Here is a 21,772-nt window from a genome sequence, read left to right as displayed (position 1 = left end):
CAACATTGTGTTCCCTTGCAGTATTTTTGCATTCCATCCCAAACCGTTCCCCTGCAAAACCAATTGTAACTGCGAGGGAATGCCAAATTAATGCGAAGCTTTTTACAGATTTTTCGTTTCGTTTTTAACCACAGCCCTTTAGGGGCTCCGTGCATTTCTACTGGTCCCTTCTTCAGGATATGTCCACAGTGTAAAAACAGCTGAAATGAAATTATACAGAAAGATAAAACTCGAAAAAACTGATATACTCTTTCTGTTTTTTGACAGCAACGATCCGCCGGATAGTGAACATGTAACAAATATAGTAGAAGCATAACACAAGCGGGAATCATAATTCATGCACATATGATAATATTAACACTTCCATAGTTTATAATTATGACGATTCTGAGCACTTAATGACCTTATTTAAGATTCAGGATCCAAAAATTGTTCTGCTCCAGTCTGTAACTGAATAAAACGCTCCTTGTTTTTACAGTGTCTGAAGTTCCTTATCTTCCCGTACAGCCCAATCGATGTGCTGTGGTTCGGTAGCTGACTAGTGACGCCTTGCGGGTGGCAAAATGGCTGCGCTTTATTTTTCCCACATCTTTACAACGTTAAAATATCTAAGGACGTGTTAATTTCTTTCACATGTCAACCGTTTTGAAAAGTATAACAGCTACCTGTTTTTTTCCTTTCACCAAGGTGCTAATCGTAAACTGCCCAGAAGAAGGACTCTAGGCCGTTGAGCTTCAGGGTAGGTGTAGTGAATTCTGTTACACGGCGGGGGCAAAAAAAAAAGCGCTTGTGTCTGCAGGGAGGGAGGTGGGCTGCAGATGTGTGTGCTCACACTGTGTTACTGTCTAAGTGAGCTTTGTAAACCCGTTTCTGAGCTCTTTAAATTACATTCTGAGAGTCTCTCTTCATTACAGTGGCTTGTGTCCACTTGTGAGCAGTGTAGATGCTAACTAGCTAACTTCAGCAACACAGAACTGTCACTGTCCGAATGTGCTCATTTCAGAAAAGCTGCAGTTATGAATCCAAACCGTTCTGGTCTGTTGACGAAGCTGAAGTCAGCTTCTTACTCTCACTCGTCAGCTTCTTGTTCGAATTTTCCCGTTCCACCTTAAATGGTGCAGAAGTTACGTTCTTGCACCTCAGGCGTCAGAATGTAACTGCTGCACCATTTAAGGTGGCACGGGAAAATTCGAATAACAAGCGAGCTTCAGCCTCGTAATCTGTTGAACGTTGGACTTCTCGAGAACCATGGCTTGAAATGCGTGGTTTGTCATCCAGCTGCCTTCTAAGCCAACTGTCAGAATAACATTATTTCTTCCCTGCGACTACACTGTCATTTCCTGCTAATAGTTAGCTAACTTAGCTAACTTCGTTAGAGAGGTTAGTTATAACTGGCTCCACTTGAGCAAGCTGGTTAATTTTCATGCCAGCTCGGTTTGTGATTGACGAGGCTAACGTTGGCTTCCTATTCGTCTGCTTCTTATTCGAATTTCCCGTTCCACCTTAAATGATGCGGCAGTAATTACATTAGCTACAGTTACATCCCGGTGTCAGTAACTGCTGTGTTATTTAAGGTGGAACAGATACGAAGCTAGAGAACTGGAGACTAACTTTTGTGTTGGACAGTCTGAAATTCAGATAATGCATCACAAATACGTGGAGGAAGAGTTTTGGGGGTGATTTTTAATATTTTCCTCATTACCTCCATATTTCAGCTTAGGTAGGAGTCTGTGAAATACCTCAAGTTTCATCAGGTTGTTCCGTCATCTGTGAGAAGTGCTTGAATTTCCTGAGGTCCACCTGCTCTAAGAGGCTGCTGCAGGTCAGTCAGATACACAGGCCTGTCTTTGCATAGAAGAAAGCGAGTATAACTAGGCCTGCATGGCAGATGTTGAATAAAAAGCATTGTTCTCATAGTTTTTTATGTGGCAGTACTGGTTCTTTTTTCGTCTGATCAAACATTAGAAAAACTAAATTTGTGATGCGATATTTTGTATAGTGATATTTTATGTAATGAGGTGTCGTGATGTTATAATTTTACCATATCACCCACTTCTAAGTCTGAATAAAGTATCTAATATCTGTATACATCCTCACAATCTGACAGTGTGGCTGCCCACCTGCTGCACCCAATCAACAATGACGACCCCGCTATAATAGCTTTTGCAAATGAAAATGGAGGATATGTCGCTGTCAGGCCTGGATAACACCAAGCTAGAGGTAAATAAATCATATTGTTTTTTCCATATGCTCCGTATTTAAATGAAAATGAAGCAATTAAGTGTATATATCTCCAGTTAACCTTGATGAAAAACAAATAAAGAAACCTTCTGTGTTGTCTGTCATGTCTTAGGCCTTGGCTCATGACATCTACTCAGAATTGGTGGAGGATGCCTGTTTGGGGCTGTGCTTTGAGGTGCATCGGGCAGTCAAACAGGGCTACTTCTTCCTGGATGAGACGGACCAAGAAAGTATGAAGGATTTTGGTGAGAGAACAAGTCATCGTTTCAGTTAGACTTTTTTTTTTCTGGTGCCAAGATGGATTTTTTGGTGGTTATGTGAGCTTAGACTTAAGAGGAGCCTCACAGCTGTGCTGTCTCTCTTGTAGAAATTGTGGACCAGCCAGGGGTGGACATATTTGGTCAGGTGTACAACCAATGGAAGAATAAGGAGTGTGTGTGTCCTAACTGCAGCAGGAGTATAGCAGCTTCACGCTTCGCTCCTCACCTGGAAAAGTGTCTGGGAATGGGCCGCAACAGCAGTCGCATCGCCAACCGCAGGTTAGCTCTCGTGCAGTTAAGCTGTGCAGATCTGTGCTGCTCAGTTCCATTCAGTTTGAAACAGTTAGGGTCAGTGTTAGGGTTCTTATTTGTCCTGAGGATCTTAGTTAACCAAAGAAGGATGAATCTGACATAATAAACACAGTCACTGTCATCCAGATTCACACAACCAGAAACAAAATTGAATAGAAACAATTTTTTTGGCTTCAGAAAGTTTCAAAATGCACAGGCATCAGTTCAGAGACAGTTTATTGCTAAAGAATGTACCGCAGTTTTATAATAATAATAATAATAATAATAACTAAGTAATAATAATAATAACTAAGTAATAATAATAATAACTAAGTAATAATAATGTAACTTAATTGTTAATGCACTTGCTGTTAATTTTAAAGTATTGCAAAACTTTTTCTAAAAGAGATCCTTAAGCCACTATTCCCAGACATACAAAAATGATGAGTATGTTAAAATGCTTAGCATTAGTAGTCCTTAAGTCCTTGTCTAATAACTGTTTATGTTCTGGGTCTGAGAAATGTAGCAAATAATTTTTAGTACCACTGCAATGCATGAAGCACAATGTACATGCAACCCACAGTTTTGTGAGTTATGTTTGTAGTTCCATGTAACAAAAGCATCCCTTCTCTGCAGGATAGCCAGCAGCAACAACACAAGCAAGTCTGAGAGTGACCAAGAGGACAATGATGACATCAATGACAATGACTGGTCATATGGTTCAGAAAAGAAATGTGAGCTCTCTGTTTTACTTTGTTGTCTCCTCCCTTAAGTACATCTCTTTTAGGTTTACTTGTGCAGTTTTTAATGTGCTTGTGTGTCTTTGTCCCTGACAGCCAAGAAGAGAAAGTCAGACAAGGTACTGAAATATCCTGAAACATGAGTTTTATGTCAAAGCTTGCTTGAAGTACAATGTTATCTATATGTGCAATTTTAATAAATAAATGCTTAGTAACTTTGAGCGCTTACATGCGGTTCTACTTTACTTTCCTAGAATCCAAATTCTCCAAGAAGATCCAAATCCTTGAAGCATAAAAATGGTGAGTTTGTTTTTGCTTGTTTGTGTTTAAAGTACAGAAATACTTTAGTGCAGGAATACATCAGAATAGGTCTTAGATTAAAAAAGAATAGATAGCTTAGATAAAAAAAAAAGTTAAAAGTACAGTAAAAATTTGAACACCCCCAGTCAGATTTCATGTTTTTTGTTAAATAAATTGGCACATCCTTTACAAAGAGGGTTAAATGTGGCTTTTTGTTCTGCAAAATTTAAAGCACCATTTCTGTTTATTTGCTGAGTTTAACATACTGGAAAAAAATAAAAATATAAAATGTAAAATGTGTTATAACCTTTGAGCAAGCCACATTTTATGGTTGTTTTTTCCCAATGTGTTTAATTAAGCAAATAAACAGTAATCGTGAATTTAAATGGGCAGAAATGTGTTCTGTGTACAGGATGTGTGCTTAATGTCACAAAAAAATGCTGTTGAACTGGCTTGATTCAAATGTGTACATAATTTTCACACAAAATCAACACAGTTATGGACTAAAAGTAACTAAACTGAATAACAAAACTGTGCAGAATATATTTAACATGGAAATGATTTACACGTTAAATCAGCACCTATTTTCAGTGCAGGTTTGGAACTTTACATATGTGGCCACACAGACAATCAAAGACAAAAAGGTTTATAGCTCGAGCTCTATATTTGTATATAGATATTTCTGTCTGTGAGAATGACTTCTTTCCCTTTTGTTTCTTTCTCAGGAGAGCTCAGTGGTAGTGTGAATCCAGACCTCTACAAGGTATTTATCTACTTTACCTTGAATCTGTTTGAGCTTGTTTGCAAGCAGTTGTATAGAGCATTCACCGGTTGTCCTTTCCCTAACTGCCTCATTGAAATGCTGCGTGTTGTTGTCCCATATGTGGTGTTGTTCACTACAGTGCTTTTTTCTGCTTTTTGCTCTGCAGTATAACTACAGTTCCGGGATCAACTATGAAACTCTAGGGCCAGAGGAGCTACGATCTCTTCTGGCTACGGTAAGGAAAGTACAGCTTTCTCTTAGTTATTCACCACTTTGCACCTATGTTGTCTTGTATCAGTTCATCCATACAGCCAAACCATATGTCTATATATGTTAGAGATGCACTGATTGTAAATTTTTATGTCTGATTTTATGGCTGATGGACCCTTTTTTTTTGATGGTTTTTTATTGGTGTTTTTTTTTTTTACCTGGGAACTCACACTCTGTGCACTAAATGAACATTATCAGTGTTCAGATGGCACTAATTACACTGACTGTGATCACTTGTAGACAGGAAATACTCCACATATCAGTCTCAGTGTTTTTCATGCCATCATAGTTTTATCAACGGTTGCATCTACCAGTATTATCTCATGCTGCTTTCTGTGAGAGATTATGCAGTGTTTGTTGTACTGAGTGTGAGTGTGTTATAATTTTGATCGTATGAAGTTCAGTCTGATTTTGGCTAGACAGTGATTCATTGGTCAGTAAAAACAGCTCTTGTTAAAAGCTTTATGCTAACAGCAGCTCTTCTCTCCTCAGCAATGTGGGGTCGTATCAGAGCACACAAAGAAGATGTGCACGCGGTAGGTGAAACTTTCACTCATGCGCACACACACACAAACACACCCTCAGGGCCTTCATGGCTTTCAGATAAGAGCTAATGATTTCTGTGAAATAAAAAATGCATGTCTGTGATTTTGAGTTTATTTTTATTTAATAGAATAATGCTTATATTTCAACTATGCATGTATTGTAGTAGTTATTGTATTTCCTTGTTAAGGTTGAGTTGGAAACAAAAAGGTTGAATTCTTCAAACACCCAGTCTTCAAAGAAATCATTGTGGTGTTTAGGTAGACACAACCATGTGAGCTGTCCCATTGGTTAGACCTTCAGTTGCTGTACTGAAGGCCTAATTTGTCAGATTAACCATTTACATAATTAGGAACTCACAGTGGAATCAACCAACCAATTTTGCAAGCTTTAAATGTCCACATTTAATCCAAAATGGTCAAAAAAATGTTTATGTGAATCACTGTTAGCTTAGTGCTAACATAATACTGGAATCCCATAGAGGGATATTAGCATTATTCTACAAGTGTGTTTGTTCCATATAAATATATGCATATATAAATTAACAATATAGTTTTTCTGATGCCACATCATTAGGACCACTTGTCCATTTACTGACCTCAGCTCTACAAGGCAGCTGTTGTCTGTTAAAGGCAGACGAGGAAACACGATGATGTTTAATTTCACCAAGTACTAAAGCTTAACTGAAGCCTGCTGATCCCCTGCTCTTACACAGCAGCTGTTAGGCCTGTTTAGTGTGCTGTAGATGGCTTACTCTTTCTAAATGTGTGTGTACATGTGTGTTAGTGTGCTTATGTGTGTTCGTTGAAATCTAATGTTGATTGTGCATGTGTCATGTAAAGGCATGATCTTTTTCATTTGAGTAAATGGAAATGATCGTGTCATGTTGGGACTGATATTATGGAACACAAGTGGCAATCTCAATTCTTTATTTTGTACACCTTTAGTAGTTCAGGGGCCAATTTTGTCTGTTTTGCCATTTAGATCTATTTGGCCGTTGTCTTATTAACGTTTGGTCATCGTCAGGAAGGATCCATCTCTATTCTGATTGATAAAAACGTGATCCATTCCTCCCCAATTGGACAATCTGAGATGGTTTTAAAGCACTGCTTGTTTTTCATGGCGTGGGACTTTTTAGACATCTGCCAGCACCCATCTGGCCCATTCTAACCTCTAATCTCTAACTGCCTGTTTGCTGGCAATGTCTGTCTAGTCTCTGGCCCATATGTGTCTGATGCAGTGCATAATGCCACATTGTGTCCTGGCAGGTCCCAGCGGTGTCCCCAGCACACGGACGAGCAGAGGAGGGCGGTCAGGGTCTTCCTCCTGGGGCCGTCCGCGTGAGTTTCACCCTAAACCCTCCCTTCCCCACCTTAAAGCCCTCCTGGCTGAAAAAAGCGCTCTTTGCTCTTTCTTGCAACCATATCCCAGTTACAAATCAAAGAATTTCTTGTTTTGTCTTGCTCCTTTTTATTTAATGTTATAATAATGTTGTATCCATGTTAAATCAGTGTTAGATCCATATCCAATGCGGTAGTTTTGAGCACACTCCTTCCTCAAACATTTTTCATCATCAATCCTGTGACCTAAAAGATCCCATGGTGTAAAAAACTGAAATTTCCTTGCTGTTTGCTAAGAAGCAAATGCATCATTGCAGCCTTGCAAATGATTCAGACATCCAGTTTTACAGTCACTTTTACTTTTTCTTTACATTTCAGCCTGGACTGCTTTTTGGATGAGGCACAAAGCGGGGCAGCCAAATTCAAACAGAGTTCATGTACATATATTAGACATAAAGGCAGAGTAACTAAATGAAAAAGTTGGACATGGGCTTTACACATACAAGCAATATCAGTGCTATATTGTGGTTAATATCACCTCTATTAGAGGAATAGAAGGTGTTTTTTTTGGTTATACATCAACTGTTATCCTATTCAAAAATGTGTTATATCCAAAGTTTTTATTGATATACAGCATTAGAATTAAATTATTTAAGCATTACTAAAATTACACAACTTGAGTTGCACTGTCGGTTTGACATGATGACAGCTTTCCACCTCTGTGCCATGGACTTCTTCAAATTCAAAGAGGCAAAGAGAAATGAGAGGCTAATGTCTGTCTAGCCTTGACATCTGCACTTTTGCTTCTTTTCTTCCTCTGTATTTATCCCATTGACCTAGAAGGTGAAAGGGCTTAGTGTGTAGGGCTTAAAGGAACAGTCCAGCATTTTTATTGACCTACTGTTTGCTAAATTGATGTGTAGCTTATTTATGAGTTCAGACTAAGCCCTCAACATGTGGTGGTAGTATGAGAGAAGATTGAGGGAGGGGGAGAACTCTAAGAACTTGGGCTGGAGTTCTAGGCAGCTTCTGCCTGTAGCTAGAAGGCCAGACGCCCCCCCTCCAGCTGTAGCAGGATTGAGGAACAGGGAGGAGATGGGGTGGCTGTGGGGATTCGGAACACTTTGTCACAGGGACAGAAGTGAGGATGTGAATTTATAGGGCGTTAGATTGGAAGAAGGAGGGTTTTCAGGCATGTTCCTCTCCCCAAACTAAGTACATTAATCTGCTTAGAATGAAGAATGGGGGGAAAACTGGAACATATTGGAGATATCGCAGGCGAGGAAGTAGTCAAGAAAAGAATAAACAGAGCGTAACTTGAAAATAACTAGCACACTACACAAGAACAGAAAGACTACACAATGAAGACTGGTGAAGGACTGAACAGAAGCTTTTATTACCAAAGCGTTACTTTATTGGAGAAGGAAAAGCGTTCTCATCAGCTCCCAAGTGTCACAGCCATCTAAGCGTTGTCTCCCTTCTTGTTGATGCTACAGCTATCGGTGATTAGGAGCCCAGGAAAATAAAATTGTCCTCGTTCTCTCTGGGTCGGTGGGATGGTCCACTTCCTCCTCCCACTGCTTGGCGTCATGCTAACAAACATGGCTGTCTGCATTTGTTAGCTGATGTAACAGAACTGGTCATTAGTATTCTGCTCCAAGTGTGTTGAACTGTGTCCAGTGAGGTTACGTTAGATAGTTAGACTGGCAACGTTTGACTGGGAGGAAGCACTTACTAGCCTTCACCGGCAGAAGGAACACAACTAGTCTGGGATGTAAATTGGCGATCAAAATCTGTTATTGTAACTTAAAAAACTTTGTTTTTACTGGTCCATTCATCATAAATGTTGTTCACACAATGTAACAGGCAACTAGCATCCTCAGATGTTTTTTTTAAATAGTGTTGCTATTGTAAAATTGATGGATAGAAGTGCAGAGGGATAGCGGTAGTTCTGGTGAATTGATCTGTGAAAAAGTAGAAAGAAGGCCTTTGTCAACACAATTGACATATTAATGCTTTTATGCTAATTATCTCCACAGAATGTAGTTTTTATTGATGTGTTCAGTCATATGCAAAAGTTTGGGCCCCGTGGTCAGATTTCATGTGTTGTTGATTTTTAAGTGAAATAAGTTAACACATCCTCTACAGAGACCACGAGCACAAATACTGTTTATCTGCTGATTGTAACATATTGGAAAAAATAAAACTTGAAATGTGGCCAGTGCAAAAGCTATGGCACATTTTATGCTGCATGTTTTGTTTCTTTCCAGTATGTTCAAAATCAGCTACAACAACAAACAATAGAAGTCTTGCAGCAAAATATTCAGAAGACGGTAATATTGAAGTATGTTCTCTGTAGAGGATATGTTATTTTCAACTTTAAACTTTTACATATGACTGTATGTGAAATGTTCCTTATCTGTAATAGCATGTCACGTAACAATGTTAAAGTTGAAGCATTCAAATGATTATCTGTCTCTCAGTCTTATCATTTCCCTTCATGCTAATATTCCCTTTTTGACTGGACCTAACTCTCATTTTCCATGTTACATTTAATGGACAAAGGAGAAACATCTTGGCATCTTCAAAATTGGTTGTGAAAATATGTGCATTTGGTTCACGTATCTCTCTAGACTTTTGTTTTTTAAATAATTTTAGCTGACAACGTAAGTTAGCTGAGAGCACCTTATAGCGTGCAGCAGGTCTGTAGTAAACTGAACTTGTTGATTGACAGGTCAGCATTGCCAGATCCGGAGTCAGCGTTGGAAAACGACGGTTATGACACTCCTGACGGACAGCTCATCATGTCCCGCCTCCAGTGGGATGGGTCGTCTGACATCTCACCCTCAGACTCTGCCTCCTCAAAAGCCAGTGAGTTCTTTATAAGCATACATTCTAGGGTTGGGTGGTGCCACTGAATTTTTTTTTTCAATGTCAAAGCTGCATTTCTGGTACCAATATTAATAACAATAGGCATAAAAGTCTCCTTGTGCACTAAAATAAGAAATCTTTGCGATTAGCAAGCAGACATAAATAATTGAAGCATTACTTAGAGAAACTTTGAATGATTCTGTTTGGTCATAAACCCCATGTTCAGTTGTTCAGCAACAACAGCAACAAATTCAGTTACATTGTTGCGGTCTGTTCTCTTTTCTCTAGCTCAATTTTTATTTATTATGTTATTTGTTATATAATGTAGCATTACCAGAAGAGTGTTTTTCTAGTATAGATTTTCCAGAAAATCTCGCTTCAAAGACTGTGCAACACTGCTGTAGGATGGAAGTAGGTTTACAACAGATGTAGTGATGGTGTAATGTTCAGGTTTGGCCTGAGTGTCCCTTTCAAATGCATTTAAACTGTGTGTATGTATATATATGTATATATATATATATGTATGTATGTATGTATGTATGTGTGTGTGTGTGTGTGTGTGTGTGTATGTATGTATGTCACTTAAAGTACAGATATGTGCAAAATGTGACCATTTAAAATAAAGCAGTTTTGGACCTCTCTGGTGGAAATGTGTAACTGCATGCAACATACAGAGGAACATTTTATATAGTCAGTTAGGCTTCAGATCCCCTCAAGCAGATGAATCTGATGCAAGCAAGTTTCAAGAGTATTCAAAGAGAACTCAGTCAAAACTTGGTGTAGGATGTTTCTTCTGAGGATGTAAGTGAATTGTCTACTATTATCATCATATCTTGAGATATGATATCTTGAGGCATCGAGCTGGACCTTCTTTCTGAGTCTGTGCATGTGACCTTAATACGTGAAGAACTATGACGCAGAAAAGCTCCTATGAAATCCATCCCAACACCTCTGACTTTTCAATTATTATTCTAGGCATTACAGGTCGACTTGTAGCAGTAGCACAACACCTATTTTAATGTCTTTTTTTCTCCTGACTCAGTAACGGTACTTCTTTCAGTTTTAACCAAAAAACATAGTGCTGCTTCAAGTCAAGTAGAATAGTTAGCTACTTTCTCTCTCTGCTTGCTTACAGAATAGATTTCTTACGTAATACGATTCAGCATTCTGTGATGCTTTTGGCCTGATTGGCCAATTCTGGCTTTCATTGTGTTTATGTGCTTGACCACCCTTGTTTTCACTGCTTTTATTTCTTTTCCCCACTTAATTTGCCTATGTACATTTTTCCCTCTCTCTCTCGCTCAGGTACTAACAACTCAGACTCTAAGAGACCTAAGAAAAAGAAGAAGCCTGGCTCACTGCTTGTGAGTAGTGCAGGGGGAGGAGAGAGAGAAAAAGGAGGAGAGCGAGAGAGAGAAAGAGGAGGCGGTGGTGGAGGCGGAGGAAGCAGTGGGAGTGGACTGGGAGGTGCCAGCAGCAGCTCCCAGAATGCACTTGCTCTGTCAAATCGTAAGAAAAGACCAAGACTGCCAGCTCCACCAGCTCCCAGTATTTATGATGACCTGAACTGAAAAAAGAACAGTCCTCACAAACTCATCCATATCAACGGTGGACAAGAGCGTTACAATGATTTATCTTTCTCATTTCCTTTTCCACCACTTTGTGCACAAGAGACCTTAAAGCAGTATGTATGTAATGTGCAGTTGAATATTGGGGTTTACATTTGTGATTCGCATAAACGTGCCATAGCATGTCCAGACTACAGTGTGTGAAGTGTGTAAGCATTGAGTGTGAGTTTGAGTGTGAATCTGTGGGTGTAAATGTACAGTACCGTACAAAAGTCAGAGACCACCCTTCATTTAATTTCCAGTCAGAACGGCCATTAAGTACAAGTTATTAATTTTTTAGAATATATTTCTGAGGATATAAAATATAAGACAGTGCACCTCCATAAGGAAGAAGAAGGTCTAAGGAAAATAAGTAAAAACAAGAGTTTCCAAAGCTGGACTTCAAAAGATTATACAGAGAAAATGGGACCCCTAACAACTGTGCAAGACCTGGTGGACCACCAGAACTGTCCCCAGCGGGTAATACTTAAAGCTTTGAGAGATGGAGAAATGTGGAGTGAAAATCAAGAGAAAATCAAGCTCCATTCTTCCTTCAGATATGAAAAGTCTGCAGGTGTTTCTGTCCATCCTTCCACTTTGAGAAGTCAACATAATGCTATGGGTCTGAAAGGATGAGTAGCCTTCAACAGTGAGAAAAAGACATTTGCAGATAGAAGAAAGGCACTGCTGATGCTTTCAGACCAATAGGCTGACCACCCCAGTCCAGGCCTCAGCACTATTGAATGAGACTACATGGAAAAATAAACAATTTCTAAGATCCCTGCAGATTTCTTTGGAAAACTGAAAGCAAGTGTCCTGAAAAGAATGGAAGTTGTAATAAATGCAGAGAGTGGACACTCTATTTGGACATTTATTTGCTAAATATATATTTTCTGTTTTTTTTTGTCTCCTGACCTTTAAAAATGTGTACTTAATGGCCATTTTTTACTGGGAATTAAATCAATGGTGGTCTCAGACTGTTGCACAGTGCTCTGTGTGTGTGTGGATCTTGTTGAATAATGTTAATATGGTTTGAATGCTTGTGCTTGTAAAAGTGTACAATAATGTTACTGCGACTTACTCTCTACTGTCAGTCAGAATAATGCTACTCCAGAATGCTACTTTACACTTGCCTGTTTCTACTGCTTCCTGCTGAATAATGCTCCTTTGATAATCACTGTTACAGCTTCAGGCCAAATTATGTTTCTTTGATAAACACTTTATTTTCTGCTGCCTCTTAGTAAATATTTTACAGTGTAAATTATACTATTTAGTCTAAAATATAATGTTAGTGATTTTTTTTTTTGTTTGTTTGTTTTTGCCTGCTTGTTTGTGGTCCTCCCTGCTAAATATTGCTCCCTCGGTGCATGTTGTCTTGTTTATGTCTGGTTTGTTGGTCTTTAACGCACTTATTACATTTGGGGTCAGTTTCTCAGACAGCGGTTCAAAAGGAGTAAATAGTAGATTTTTCAAAATTTAAAATTTCTGCATAATTGACGTTGAAATGATGAAATGATGCTGAAGTCATTTGTAGTGGTTTGATGTGAAATGATGATCTAGAGAAACTTACCAGGTCAGATTTCTTCATGTGTGATGTAGAGGCTTTAAATACTTTAGATATCTGGTTCCTATCGCCACCACTGTGAACAGTTCTCTCTCAGGAAGTTTCTCTAGAACAGAGCATTTCATATCAAACCACTTTAAATGAATGCTTACATTAAAGTTTGAATTATGTAGAAATTTAGAAAAATCGATGGAATTCCCCTTTAAGCCTAGTTATGGACTACACAGCGTTCTGAATGGAGATTCCCCATTGAAAAGAAGGTCTAGTCCAGGACTAGGCCTAATCCATGTACAAGAAACCGTTCCTCAGTGTTTTTGCTCTTAGATGTGAAACTTCTTTTTTATGATAAAAGGCCTACCAGAGAAGTGATGCGGTAGAGAAATGGCACTTAAAAGCCTGTGAAGTTCAGGTGGGTAATATTGAAAGATGCACTCCCTACGGATCAAATCCAGTCTATACAAAAGCCTTGTTGCTTTTAAAGTGGACTTTTATTTTGTGTTAATTTCCATATTTGTGAATTTTGTGAACTCAGATTTTAAGGCTGAGTGTTTGAGTGAAGCTGCATTTGTGGTGGAGGGAAAAAAAAAAGATTCCACAGGTTCCTCATCCCTACATATGAAGTACTGTGTATGGATATGTTGTTATTTTCAATGCTGGCAGTTCTATCTCCTCTCTGAGTGTACTGTGGTAGCCTGTGTTCTAGTCTAAATAAAGCCCAGCGTGTCTCAGGACGTATTTTCCTCCCGTCTGCCTCGTCACTTTTCCACTGTTACCAAGATCAACAGATGCAATGGGAAACACCCTATTCAACTTAATGAGACTCTAATCGTAGAGCACAAGTTTCCAGATTTTAAAAAAAAAATGCTACACTGTCAATATGGACTGTGTTGAAACAATGAGCAGCAAAATAATGTAGACCCAATCTGACTTTAAACTATTCATTTTCAATTTGCAATTTTTTTTTTACAAAAAAAAGCACTACAGTTTCTCATTCTGCAAATTTTTTTGTATTTTCTTTTTTGTCAGTGCTTTGTTATGGCAAGCTGTTTTTAGCTTTTAAGTTAAATGCAAATACTACTTAAAAATTCAACCTTTACTTTATGAATTCATTTTTTGCATAATTAACTTCTGACAACTAGTAATTGATTGTGACATATACACACACACACACAAACACACGTTTGTCTTGCTATACGTATGAGGACGTCCATAGGTTTCTATTGATTTGTGTTACTGTAGCTAAATAATACTACACCTAAACCTAGCCCTAACCTTAACCTCAGTAACCAAAAGGCAATTTTTCTGCTCTTATAGTTTTCAAATAAAAATGTAATTGTGGTGAAAACAACATATGTTCAAGTGAGGACCAGCAAAATGTCCTCACTTGAGCAAAAATTTCATATATTCCTATCAAAGTGAGGACATGGGGTCCTCACAAGTATAGCGCTACAAGAACACACACACACACACAGTTTCCCACTTTCACAAGTAAAAGTAATAATGTCATTAGAATTCAGACATTTCAATTTCATTCCTACTAGCCCAATTGTTTCCTTTCATTAAAGTGAAATTGGAAAAGGCATAACCTTTCAGTACTGAAAGTTTTAATCTTGCATGCTAAAATAATTTTTACTTGTGAATTTTTACAGTAGAACATTTTTTGTCCAATTCCAGATATATTTAAAACATTTCTCGATTTCTTCATATCAAAAAATGCAAACTAAAAGCTAAAATCAATTTGTATACTTGAAGGCAAGCAAAAAAGTCTTTCTTTACAATGAGAAATCTCAATATCACTGAGGGTGAGAGAACGACTTATTTTACTGGCCTGTTTACCAACTCTCATCTTTCAAACCTGACAAGTATGACACACAAGAAGGTTTACAGACAAAGCTCGTAACACCCCTGTGGCAAAACTACAAAATGTCATTTTTGCGAGGTTTATATCCACCCATGTGACATTGTACAGAAAATACTCCTTTTATTTACATGACTTTGCTTTTCTTTTTTTAGCACTTGTTAACATGGTAACCCTGTCTTTTTTCATGAGAGCAAAGGACAGAAACATGTTAGCTATATTTAGCTGTCACACACAGTATGACCTCAGAGAAAATAAAAAACAGGGAAAGCTATGAAATGTGAACAAAGGAAAAAAGCTATTTGAATAAATATGAATCTTAAATGATCTCCTGGAGCCCAACACAACACAATCTGAATTACATTCATTTGATAATAAGATGGTTGTTAATAAAATGAAATCTGCACAACAATGTTTTATTTCTATTTGTGTGCCTTCTCATGACAGCATGAGTGCTGAGGAGTCTGTGGAGATGTAACTAAAACGAAACAAGACCTACTGACCATTAAAGCAATATTAATGTCATATCCGTGGAAAGGCCAGTAAGAGCCCTAATATAACTGAGGACAAACTAGGCCTCAATTTGAGATTAAATTATTACAAAGGTTATATGATTCAAAAGCATAATTACAGCATCGTTACCACAAGTAAATCCGGGAACACATACACACACACACACTCTCTCTCACACACACCATTCCAGTCAACTAAATGGCACCAGAAGCCTTGAGGCTCCCTGAGTACACTGTCTGCTATCCCACTCCTTATGTACTGAACGCATCTACTGCTCTTTTTCCACCTAATACTACTCAGTTCTCCCGTCAAATTGGCACCTTTCGTCCATTCTGGTCTCTTCTTTATTCTATCCGACTGTCCGACTGTCCGTTTGTCTGTCTGTGGCCTCACCGGCTGTGCATGCCGAAGATGAGGAAGCTGAAGAAGACAGTGACTCCCACGAGAGAGACGGTGGCCGGCGCGGTGAAAAGTTGCCGGTAATTGATGCGGAAGTACCAGACCACGGCCAGCAGCACCACGAACACGGGCACAACCAGGCTGCCGGTGCTGAGGGTCAGGGCGGCCGAGCGCAGGCCGCTGCTTAGACCCCTGCTGAAACCTGCGCCCGTTCCAGGGCGGGGTGCTTCGTCTGGGTCGCGCTCTTGCAAAGCTGGGGCCTGAGCCTGAGAGATGTGGCAGTGGAGGACGCTGTTGTGGGTGATGTTGAGGGAGAGCAGCGTGCGGCGCGGGTCCTGCAGCAGCTGCCCCTGATAAATCAGCTTAATCTGCCGCTCACGTCCAGAGAAGTACTTACTGCAAGGAGAGAAGGATTCGATCGGATGAAGTAATGAAGTAATGTATGTAACTTCAACACAGAGCACATGAATGAATTAGTTTTGTGTGTTTGAAGGGCTGCAACAATTAATAGGCAAGATTAGACGTGACAATTTGAACGCCCTGTTATATATATTAAAAGCTCTCTATAAAGATCTAGTATGTTTATATAATCCATGTAGTTATTTCAACAAACTGTACAGAAGGAGGTGAAGGCAAATAAAGTTTCTATCAGGGGTGTAACGATAAGAAAATTCAAAATTCGATTAGATATGCGGTGGTTTCTCAACACAATACATTTTTCTATAAAACAGCAAAAAGAAGTTAAGTTCATTTGTTAATGTTGTCAAATGTTTACAGATACAGCTCACATACATTCAAGCTAGGGGTTGGATGATGCACTTATTTTCAGTTTTAACACAATTTTCAACTCTCAATTTTGCATATTTTGAATGCTAGAAATGTAGAAATGACTCTGCAGAGCTCTAATTGTATACTAATTTGTTTGGCTCAGACAAATAAAAGTTCTCAAACAGAACTTTTTCATAAGTTTTTCAAAAGTTCTCTAACAAAATAATTTAAAAAAATAAATCACATTTTCTGGAGTCTATCCCAGCTGTTGGCATAACAGTAATACGGTTTTAAATTTCTATACACAGTGTCAAGTTTTTCAATGCATACTGAAACTGTTACATCCTTAGTTTCTATTGTTTGGATGTACGGATATGTGTGGATATTCAAATACGGATATCTAAAGGCATTATTTGTTTTTGTAGTCGGATATTTAAATATGTGCGGTTTGAAACCAAATAAATAAAATAAAAATAAATACATGAAAGTATTTTTTATCACTTTTTAATAAATTTTTGAGTGAGTGTGCGATGTAGTATAAAAGTGAAGTCAGGACACACAGAATGTCAGGACACAAGCTCCTGATATCACGTCTCACATTAGCAAAATGGTCAGCTAGCCGCTCGCAATCAACACAACAATAAAAAATATTTTTTCATTGGAATATTATACTACTATTCGTTTACAAATGTGGATACAGCAAAATCCCTACTTTGTTGCACTTGATGCTGTGATGGTGCAAAGTAACAGGAAATCACAGAAGGCATAATGATTTGACAGGAATGCACCCATATGGGTATGGGTATTGTAAGCTGATGTCGATATGTGATGTTTTTCTATGTGACAAAACTAAGCATAAACATTTAAAAAAACATTTAGAAACTGGGACTAAATCAGTCTGGAATAAAATTATAGAGAAATATAACATTTATTTCTCTACAGTTACTGTCTGCATTTTATTCATTCTACTACATTTTTGTGCAGTAGCCCAGCGTCCCCCAAACGTCCTCACCTTTTCAACATTCCCACTGTATCTTGAGGCCTCAGCACCGCCAGCTCCTCGGTATCATTCAGAAACTTGAGACGCACAGTAATGCTTGTGTTTTCATCCTCTTCATCCTCCGTCCCCTCATCCTCGCCCACCTCATCCTCGGCGCGTCCACGGCTCACTTTCTTCCGCCCTCCCTGGATGTCTAGAAGCTCCTCTCCCGTTCCTTCATCTGATCCGTCCTCTCCGGCTTCCTCCTCCTCCTCCTGCTTGTCCTCCTCTGTCGAGTCATCGCTCTGCTGCTCTCCAGGCTCCGAGCTGGCTGGGGGTCCCGCGTAGCTGTCGTGGCCTCCTAGGCCGATGAGGGACGCGTGGGCACCCACAGTCAGGATGGTGCCCAGGATGTGGTCCCCGCGGTCAGCCACGTGGGTGGACAGCCAGGCCAGGACAAGGGCCAGGACCAGGATGACCACACCACCCACCGCTGTGGCCTCGTCCCCAACCCCATCAAACATGGACAGAGCACACACCGCCATCCCAGGACCCTCACTGCCTCTGCGGAAACACACAGAGGAGCCTTCATTTTTCAGTTGGAATTCCTTACATGACAGATTCTTGGACCCCTCGAGTGAGGGGGTAAAAGGGAATTCCACTGATATTTCAAAATTTCTGTACAATTAAATAGTAAAGAAAGTCATTCAAACACATTAAAGATAGAGAAACAGAGTCAGAATTGTTCACAGTGGTGGTGATAGGAACCAGACTTTTACCTCTAAAAGCTCCCTCACATAGTTATTACATGAAATTTAATATTACATGTTAATACTGCGCTGCCTGATGCCTAAGACATAGTTTACAATAGATACCACAAGGGTTTTGGTCTAAATCATAGGGTTTAAATCAAATCAACCCCTCCCCCCTCAGATTTTCTAGATTTGAATATAATCTTCATTACATAAAAAATCAGAAGACTTGGGTAGGTTCACTGGTCATTTTGTATAGGAAATAATAGAGCTGTTTTTGTGTTGTAGACACTGCAACCCCTGGTTCCCATCACCACCTCTATAAAGAAATCTGAGATGGTAAGTTTCTCTACAATGAACAATTTCCCATCAAACCGCTCTGAATCAAAAAATCTGTGAAATTCCTTTATCAGGAAACTCTCTGGTACGCCAAATCAAACGTCCTCACAAGCCGAACCCTGATGTCTGCAGTGTGATACAGTCCTTCTATAACAATTTAAAACATGTTTGCTATAATTTATCTGCTATAATTTACTGTAGTGCTGTCTTACAGTACACATTTAAAAAGATGGTTCTTCAAGAGTTCTTTTGTAAAGGCAACAGCTCTTTCTAGAACCAAGCATTTCTATATACTTACACTTCAAAGGTTCTTCAGTGAAGAAGATGGTTTCTATATAGAACTGTGAACACTCAAAGAACTATTTGCACGATTAAAGGATTCTCTGCATTGTGTAAGGGTTCTTCAGATTGATGGAAAACGTGCAGATGGTTCTATATAGCACCTTTTTGAAAAGGGCTCTATACAGCACCAAGAGTTCTTCTGTTGGTGCAAGCTTGACCTCCTAACAATAGCAGAGCCCATTTTGTTGCCATATAGAACCATTTTCAAAAAGTTTTCTACATAGAACTGTATACAATACAATACAGTACAAACTCAAGCTTAAGAACCATTTCACCATGCAAAGAACCATTTGAAGAAGTATGATATAGAACTCATGGTTCTAAATAAAAACATTGCCTTTACTAAAGAACCAGTGAAGTATTCTGTAGTACACAACTGTAATTGTCTGAACTTACTATAAGACTCTAATAGGAACAGTTTTACTATAAATAACTGTCATAATTAATTCATTATCAATTTAACGCAGTCCTAGAATAAACCGAAATACAAATAAAATGTTTTATCATTAAATTATGTTTAATCCAAGCTTGATTTCGCTCTGTGTTTAATAAACTGTACAGTTTAAAACTAAAATTTGTCTGTTAAACATTAATGTTGCTGAGAGCTCTTTGGCCCTGCAGCAGAATTAAAAGCACTGACTGATTACCTAATAGAGCGACACAGTTACGTTACTTACTTAGGTTAGCTGAGGGAATTATTAGCTTCAGGTTTAAATTAGTAACCGTACTTATATTAGAACTTATTCAGTTTTGTACACCTTTACGTTTCATTAGATGTCATCATAAAGCAGTGACTCGGTTTAAAAGGCGTCTGGGTGGCAAATACATCCGAGACGAAAAGTCACTGAAAAGCATACCGTTAGCTTGCGCGCTAGCATGGCGGCTAACTCTGTCCGACAAGCCAATGAAGCGAGCTATAACGAATCGATATGGTCACTAAAACGTCAATAAACGCGTGGCTGGACGTCTAAACGCCAGCACGACCCCGAGACGGACACACCAGCTAAACTTGGCTGTAAACTCTATGCTAAGCGGCTGCGGACCCGCTAACTTAGCTGGAAGCAAGCAGGCAAGGACGACCTTCGCACAGGAGTGGTCTCCCTAGTAAAGGCGGTTTTAAATGTGCCGATTTACACGTAGTGTACTTTATCTAGTGCGCTCGTGTACATGTTACAAAAACAAAATGGGTGAAAATGTACCTTTGGTCCGATCAGATCATAGCTGGATGTTTACTGTCCCGCTATTTGAGACTCGGCACCGCTTCGCAACTCCACCAGCCTCATAAACAAACATGCCCGCTGACGTCAAAACAGCACGTCACGCTCTGGGTTGCCAGACACCGAGGCAATGATAAGCTTATTGAAATAATACGAGCGTTAAAATATGATTGTTTATTTAGTCCAGATACTATCCAAATTCCGCAAACGTTTTTTGTCTTTCCTTTGAAACTCCAGCAGTGGGTAGTCTAAAACCTTTCACACATAACAGTGTTCCTTTCCTACTTCATATAATACAAGTAGCTACCAAACACAACTTGAACAAAAAGTCCAATAACTCTGGGTACTAAGTTCCCTATAGAACTGCAGTGGAACTCTCTTAGAACATTGAAGACTGGTGGTGCTATTTTTCATTTTTTAGAGTCATTTCGTTCTGAAAACAATAAGCTGAAAAGAGTCAGCAACAGCAAAGCAGTCCAGATGCAGTCACAGATAGACTAGAATGACTAAAATGGAACTGGGTAAAAAAAAGCAGGTTCTGTTCCTCACAAATGCAGAGGGTGTACAAAATAACAGAAACACCACATGAAGTATACATATGTACACACACTGGTGCACTCTGTGTTTACAGTTAATGAGCCTGTTGCTGCACAACTCATCGGCTCCTCTCTACCCCGTCCATCAATGGAAAGAGACAAGAACAGCTGCTGAACAGATATCATTTGGGTACTGGACTGTTCGTGACACAGCAGTGACGCTGACATGTTAGAGAGTGCAGCACAGGTTTGACTGTATCAGGCACAGCAGCGCTGCTGTTTGTTTTACATGCTGTGTACTTTATCTTCCCTACTGAAAAAAACAGCACAGGCCAACATGTATTCCATGCATTCCAAGCTGGTTTATGCTGGTTTGGTGCTGGTTTAGCTGGTCCAAAACACAACATATGCTGGTTTTGCTTGTGAGCTGCTATGCTGGTCAAAGCTGGTTTTCTAGCAGGGTTGTTGGTACACATTGTAGGTGTACAGTTAGAGACTGTAGCTTATCGTTTTCCACGCACAATCTGTGTCAATCATCCTCTTGCCTTCCATCTGTGGGCAGTTTCTGGCCACAGAACCACGGCTGGCTGGATATTTTTGAGTGGTGGACTATTCTACCCAGCAATGACACTGACCAGCAGAAACCCCAGAAACAACTTTGTGTCAGAGACACTTGTAACAGCACAGCACACACTACCATGCTACTACTATGTCAATGTCAGTGCAGTGCTGAGAATGATCCATCTTCCAAACAACATTCGGTTAATGGTGGGCCTATGGTGGACCTTTTCCATTGATGGATGGTGTAGAGGGGGCTGATAAGTTTTTACAGCAACCGATGGGCGACATTCAGGAAAAAAACCTGTAGAATTCAGCTATATGGAGGGTGGTTCTGCTGAAATGGCCACTGAATATCAGTATATATGGTGATTCTGTTATATGGTACACAGCATGTATGCTTGAGTAGAAGTCTGAGCATTTTGAAAACATTCAGAAAAGTACAAATCCATCCCAATCTTGCTAAGGTACATGGAACTGGGTAAACGTAAAAAGGTACTATTCACCTTTTCAAGACCAATATTTTCCAGAGTAGAGTCACTGAATGTCACAATATGCTCTCCTGAGAATATTGTGTTTTTAAAGACCACTGACACCTTTTTCACTACATACAGAGCACAATTACGCCTATTTAAGTGGATTTGGTGCAGCCCAGTGTGTGAAATGTTAAATAAAAATCATTGTATTCATCATTGCAATATTGTTGCAGGTGTCCTTTGTT

At 39.3% G+C, this 21,772-nt stretch overlaps 2 protein-coding genes across 6 annotated transcripts; one reads left to right on the top strand and one right to left on the bottom strand.

The window, feature by feature from the left end:
* Nucleotides 1–514: 514 nt before the first annotated feature.
* Nucleotides 515–13,525, top strand: atxn7l3 (ataxin 7-like 3). Of its 3 annotated transcripts, XM_036589225.1 has the most exons (14): nucleotides 515–739; nucleotides 1,716–1,822; nucleotides 2,108–2,220; nucleotides 2,354–2,486; nucleotides 2,609–2,780; nucleotides 3,429–3,526; nucleotides 3,629–3,651; nucleotides 3,787–3,832; nucleotides 4,558–4,595; nucleotides 4,762–4,830; nucleotides 5,358–5,401; nucleotides 6,677–6,748; nucleotides 9,483–9,619; nucleotides 10,925–13,525. In XM_036589225.1, the coding sequence occupies exons 3-14, from the start codon at nucleotides 2,170–2,172 to the stop codon at nucleotides 11,188–11,190; spliced, it is 1,149 nt and encodes a 382-aa protein (XP_036445118.1). In that variant the 5' UTR covers nucleotides 515–739; nucleotides 1,716–1,822; nucleotides 2,108–2,169; the 3' UTR covers nucleotides 11,191–13,525. The 3 variants fall into 3 exon arrangements, with proteins under 3 accessions (XP_036445118.1, XP_036445119.1, XP_036445120.1); XM_036589226.1 differs by lacking the exon at nucleotides 1,716–1,822; XM_036589227.1 differs by lacking the exon at nucleotides 6,677–6,748.
* A 1,068-nt stretch (nucleotides 13,526–14,593) lies between these two features.
* Nucleotides 14,594–20,062, bottom strand: tmub2 (transmembrane and ubiquitin-like domain containing 2). 3 transcript variants are annotated; one of them, XM_036589228.1, is made up of 3 exons: nucleotides 19,940–20,062; nucleotides 17,341–17,871; nucleotides 14,594–15,956 (listed from the first exon to the last, which is right to left on the bottom strand). In XM_036589228.1, the coding sequence occupies exons 2-3, from the start codon at nucleotides 17,850–17,852 to the stop codon at nucleotides 15,551–15,553; spliced, it is 918 nt and encodes a 305-aa protein (XP_036445121.1). In that variant the 5' UTR covers nucleotides 17,853–17,871; nucleotides 19,940–20,062; the 3' UTR covers nucleotides 14,594–15,550. The 3 variants fall into 3 exon arrangements, with proteins under 3 accessions (XP_036445121.1, XP_036445124.1, XP_036445122.1); XM_036589231.1 differs by lacking the exon at nucleotides 19,940–20,062 and adding an exon at nucleotides 19,598–19,852; XM_036589229.1 differs by lacking the exon at nucleotides 19,940–20,062 and adding an exon at nucleotides 19,418–19,564.
* Nucleotides 20,063–21,772: the final 1,710 nt, after the last annotated feature.

This window comes from Colossoma macropomum, unplaced genomic scaffold (genome assembly GCF_904425465.1).
Source record: "Colossoma macropomum unplaced genomic scaffold, Colossoma_macropomum, whole genome shotgun sequence".
Classification (NCBI taxonomy): Eukaryota; Metazoa; Chordata; class Actinopteri; order Characiformes; family Serrasalmidae; genus Colossoma; species Colossoma macropomum.
Note: the sequence above shows the minus strand (reverse complement) of the source record. Positions and strands in the feature narration are given on the sequence as shown.

Excerpts from the sequence above, each read along its gene's own strand:
- atxn7l3 (XM_036589226.1), top strand. The coding sequence starts at position 2,170 with ATGAAAATGGAGGATATGTCGCTGTCAGGCCTGGATAACACCAAGCTA. Across the intron at positions 2,781-3,428 it reads AGTCGCATCGCCAACCGCAG|GATAGCCAGCAGCAACAACA; the intron begins GTTAGCTCTCGT and ends CCTTCTCTGCAG. Across the intron at positions 9,620-10,924 it reads CTCTGCCTCCTCAAAAGCCA|GTACTAACAACTCAGACTCT; the intron begins GTGAGTTCTTTA and ends TCTCTCGCTCAG.
- tmub2 (XM_036589228.1), bottom strand. The coding sequence starts at position 17,852 with ATGGCGGTGTGTGCTCTGTCCATGTTTGATGGGGTTGGGGACGAGGCC. Across the intron at positions 15,957-17,340 it reads ACAGTGGGAATGTTGAAAAG|TAAGTACTTCTCTGGACGTG; the intron begins GTGAGGACGTTT and ends CTCTCCTTGCAG.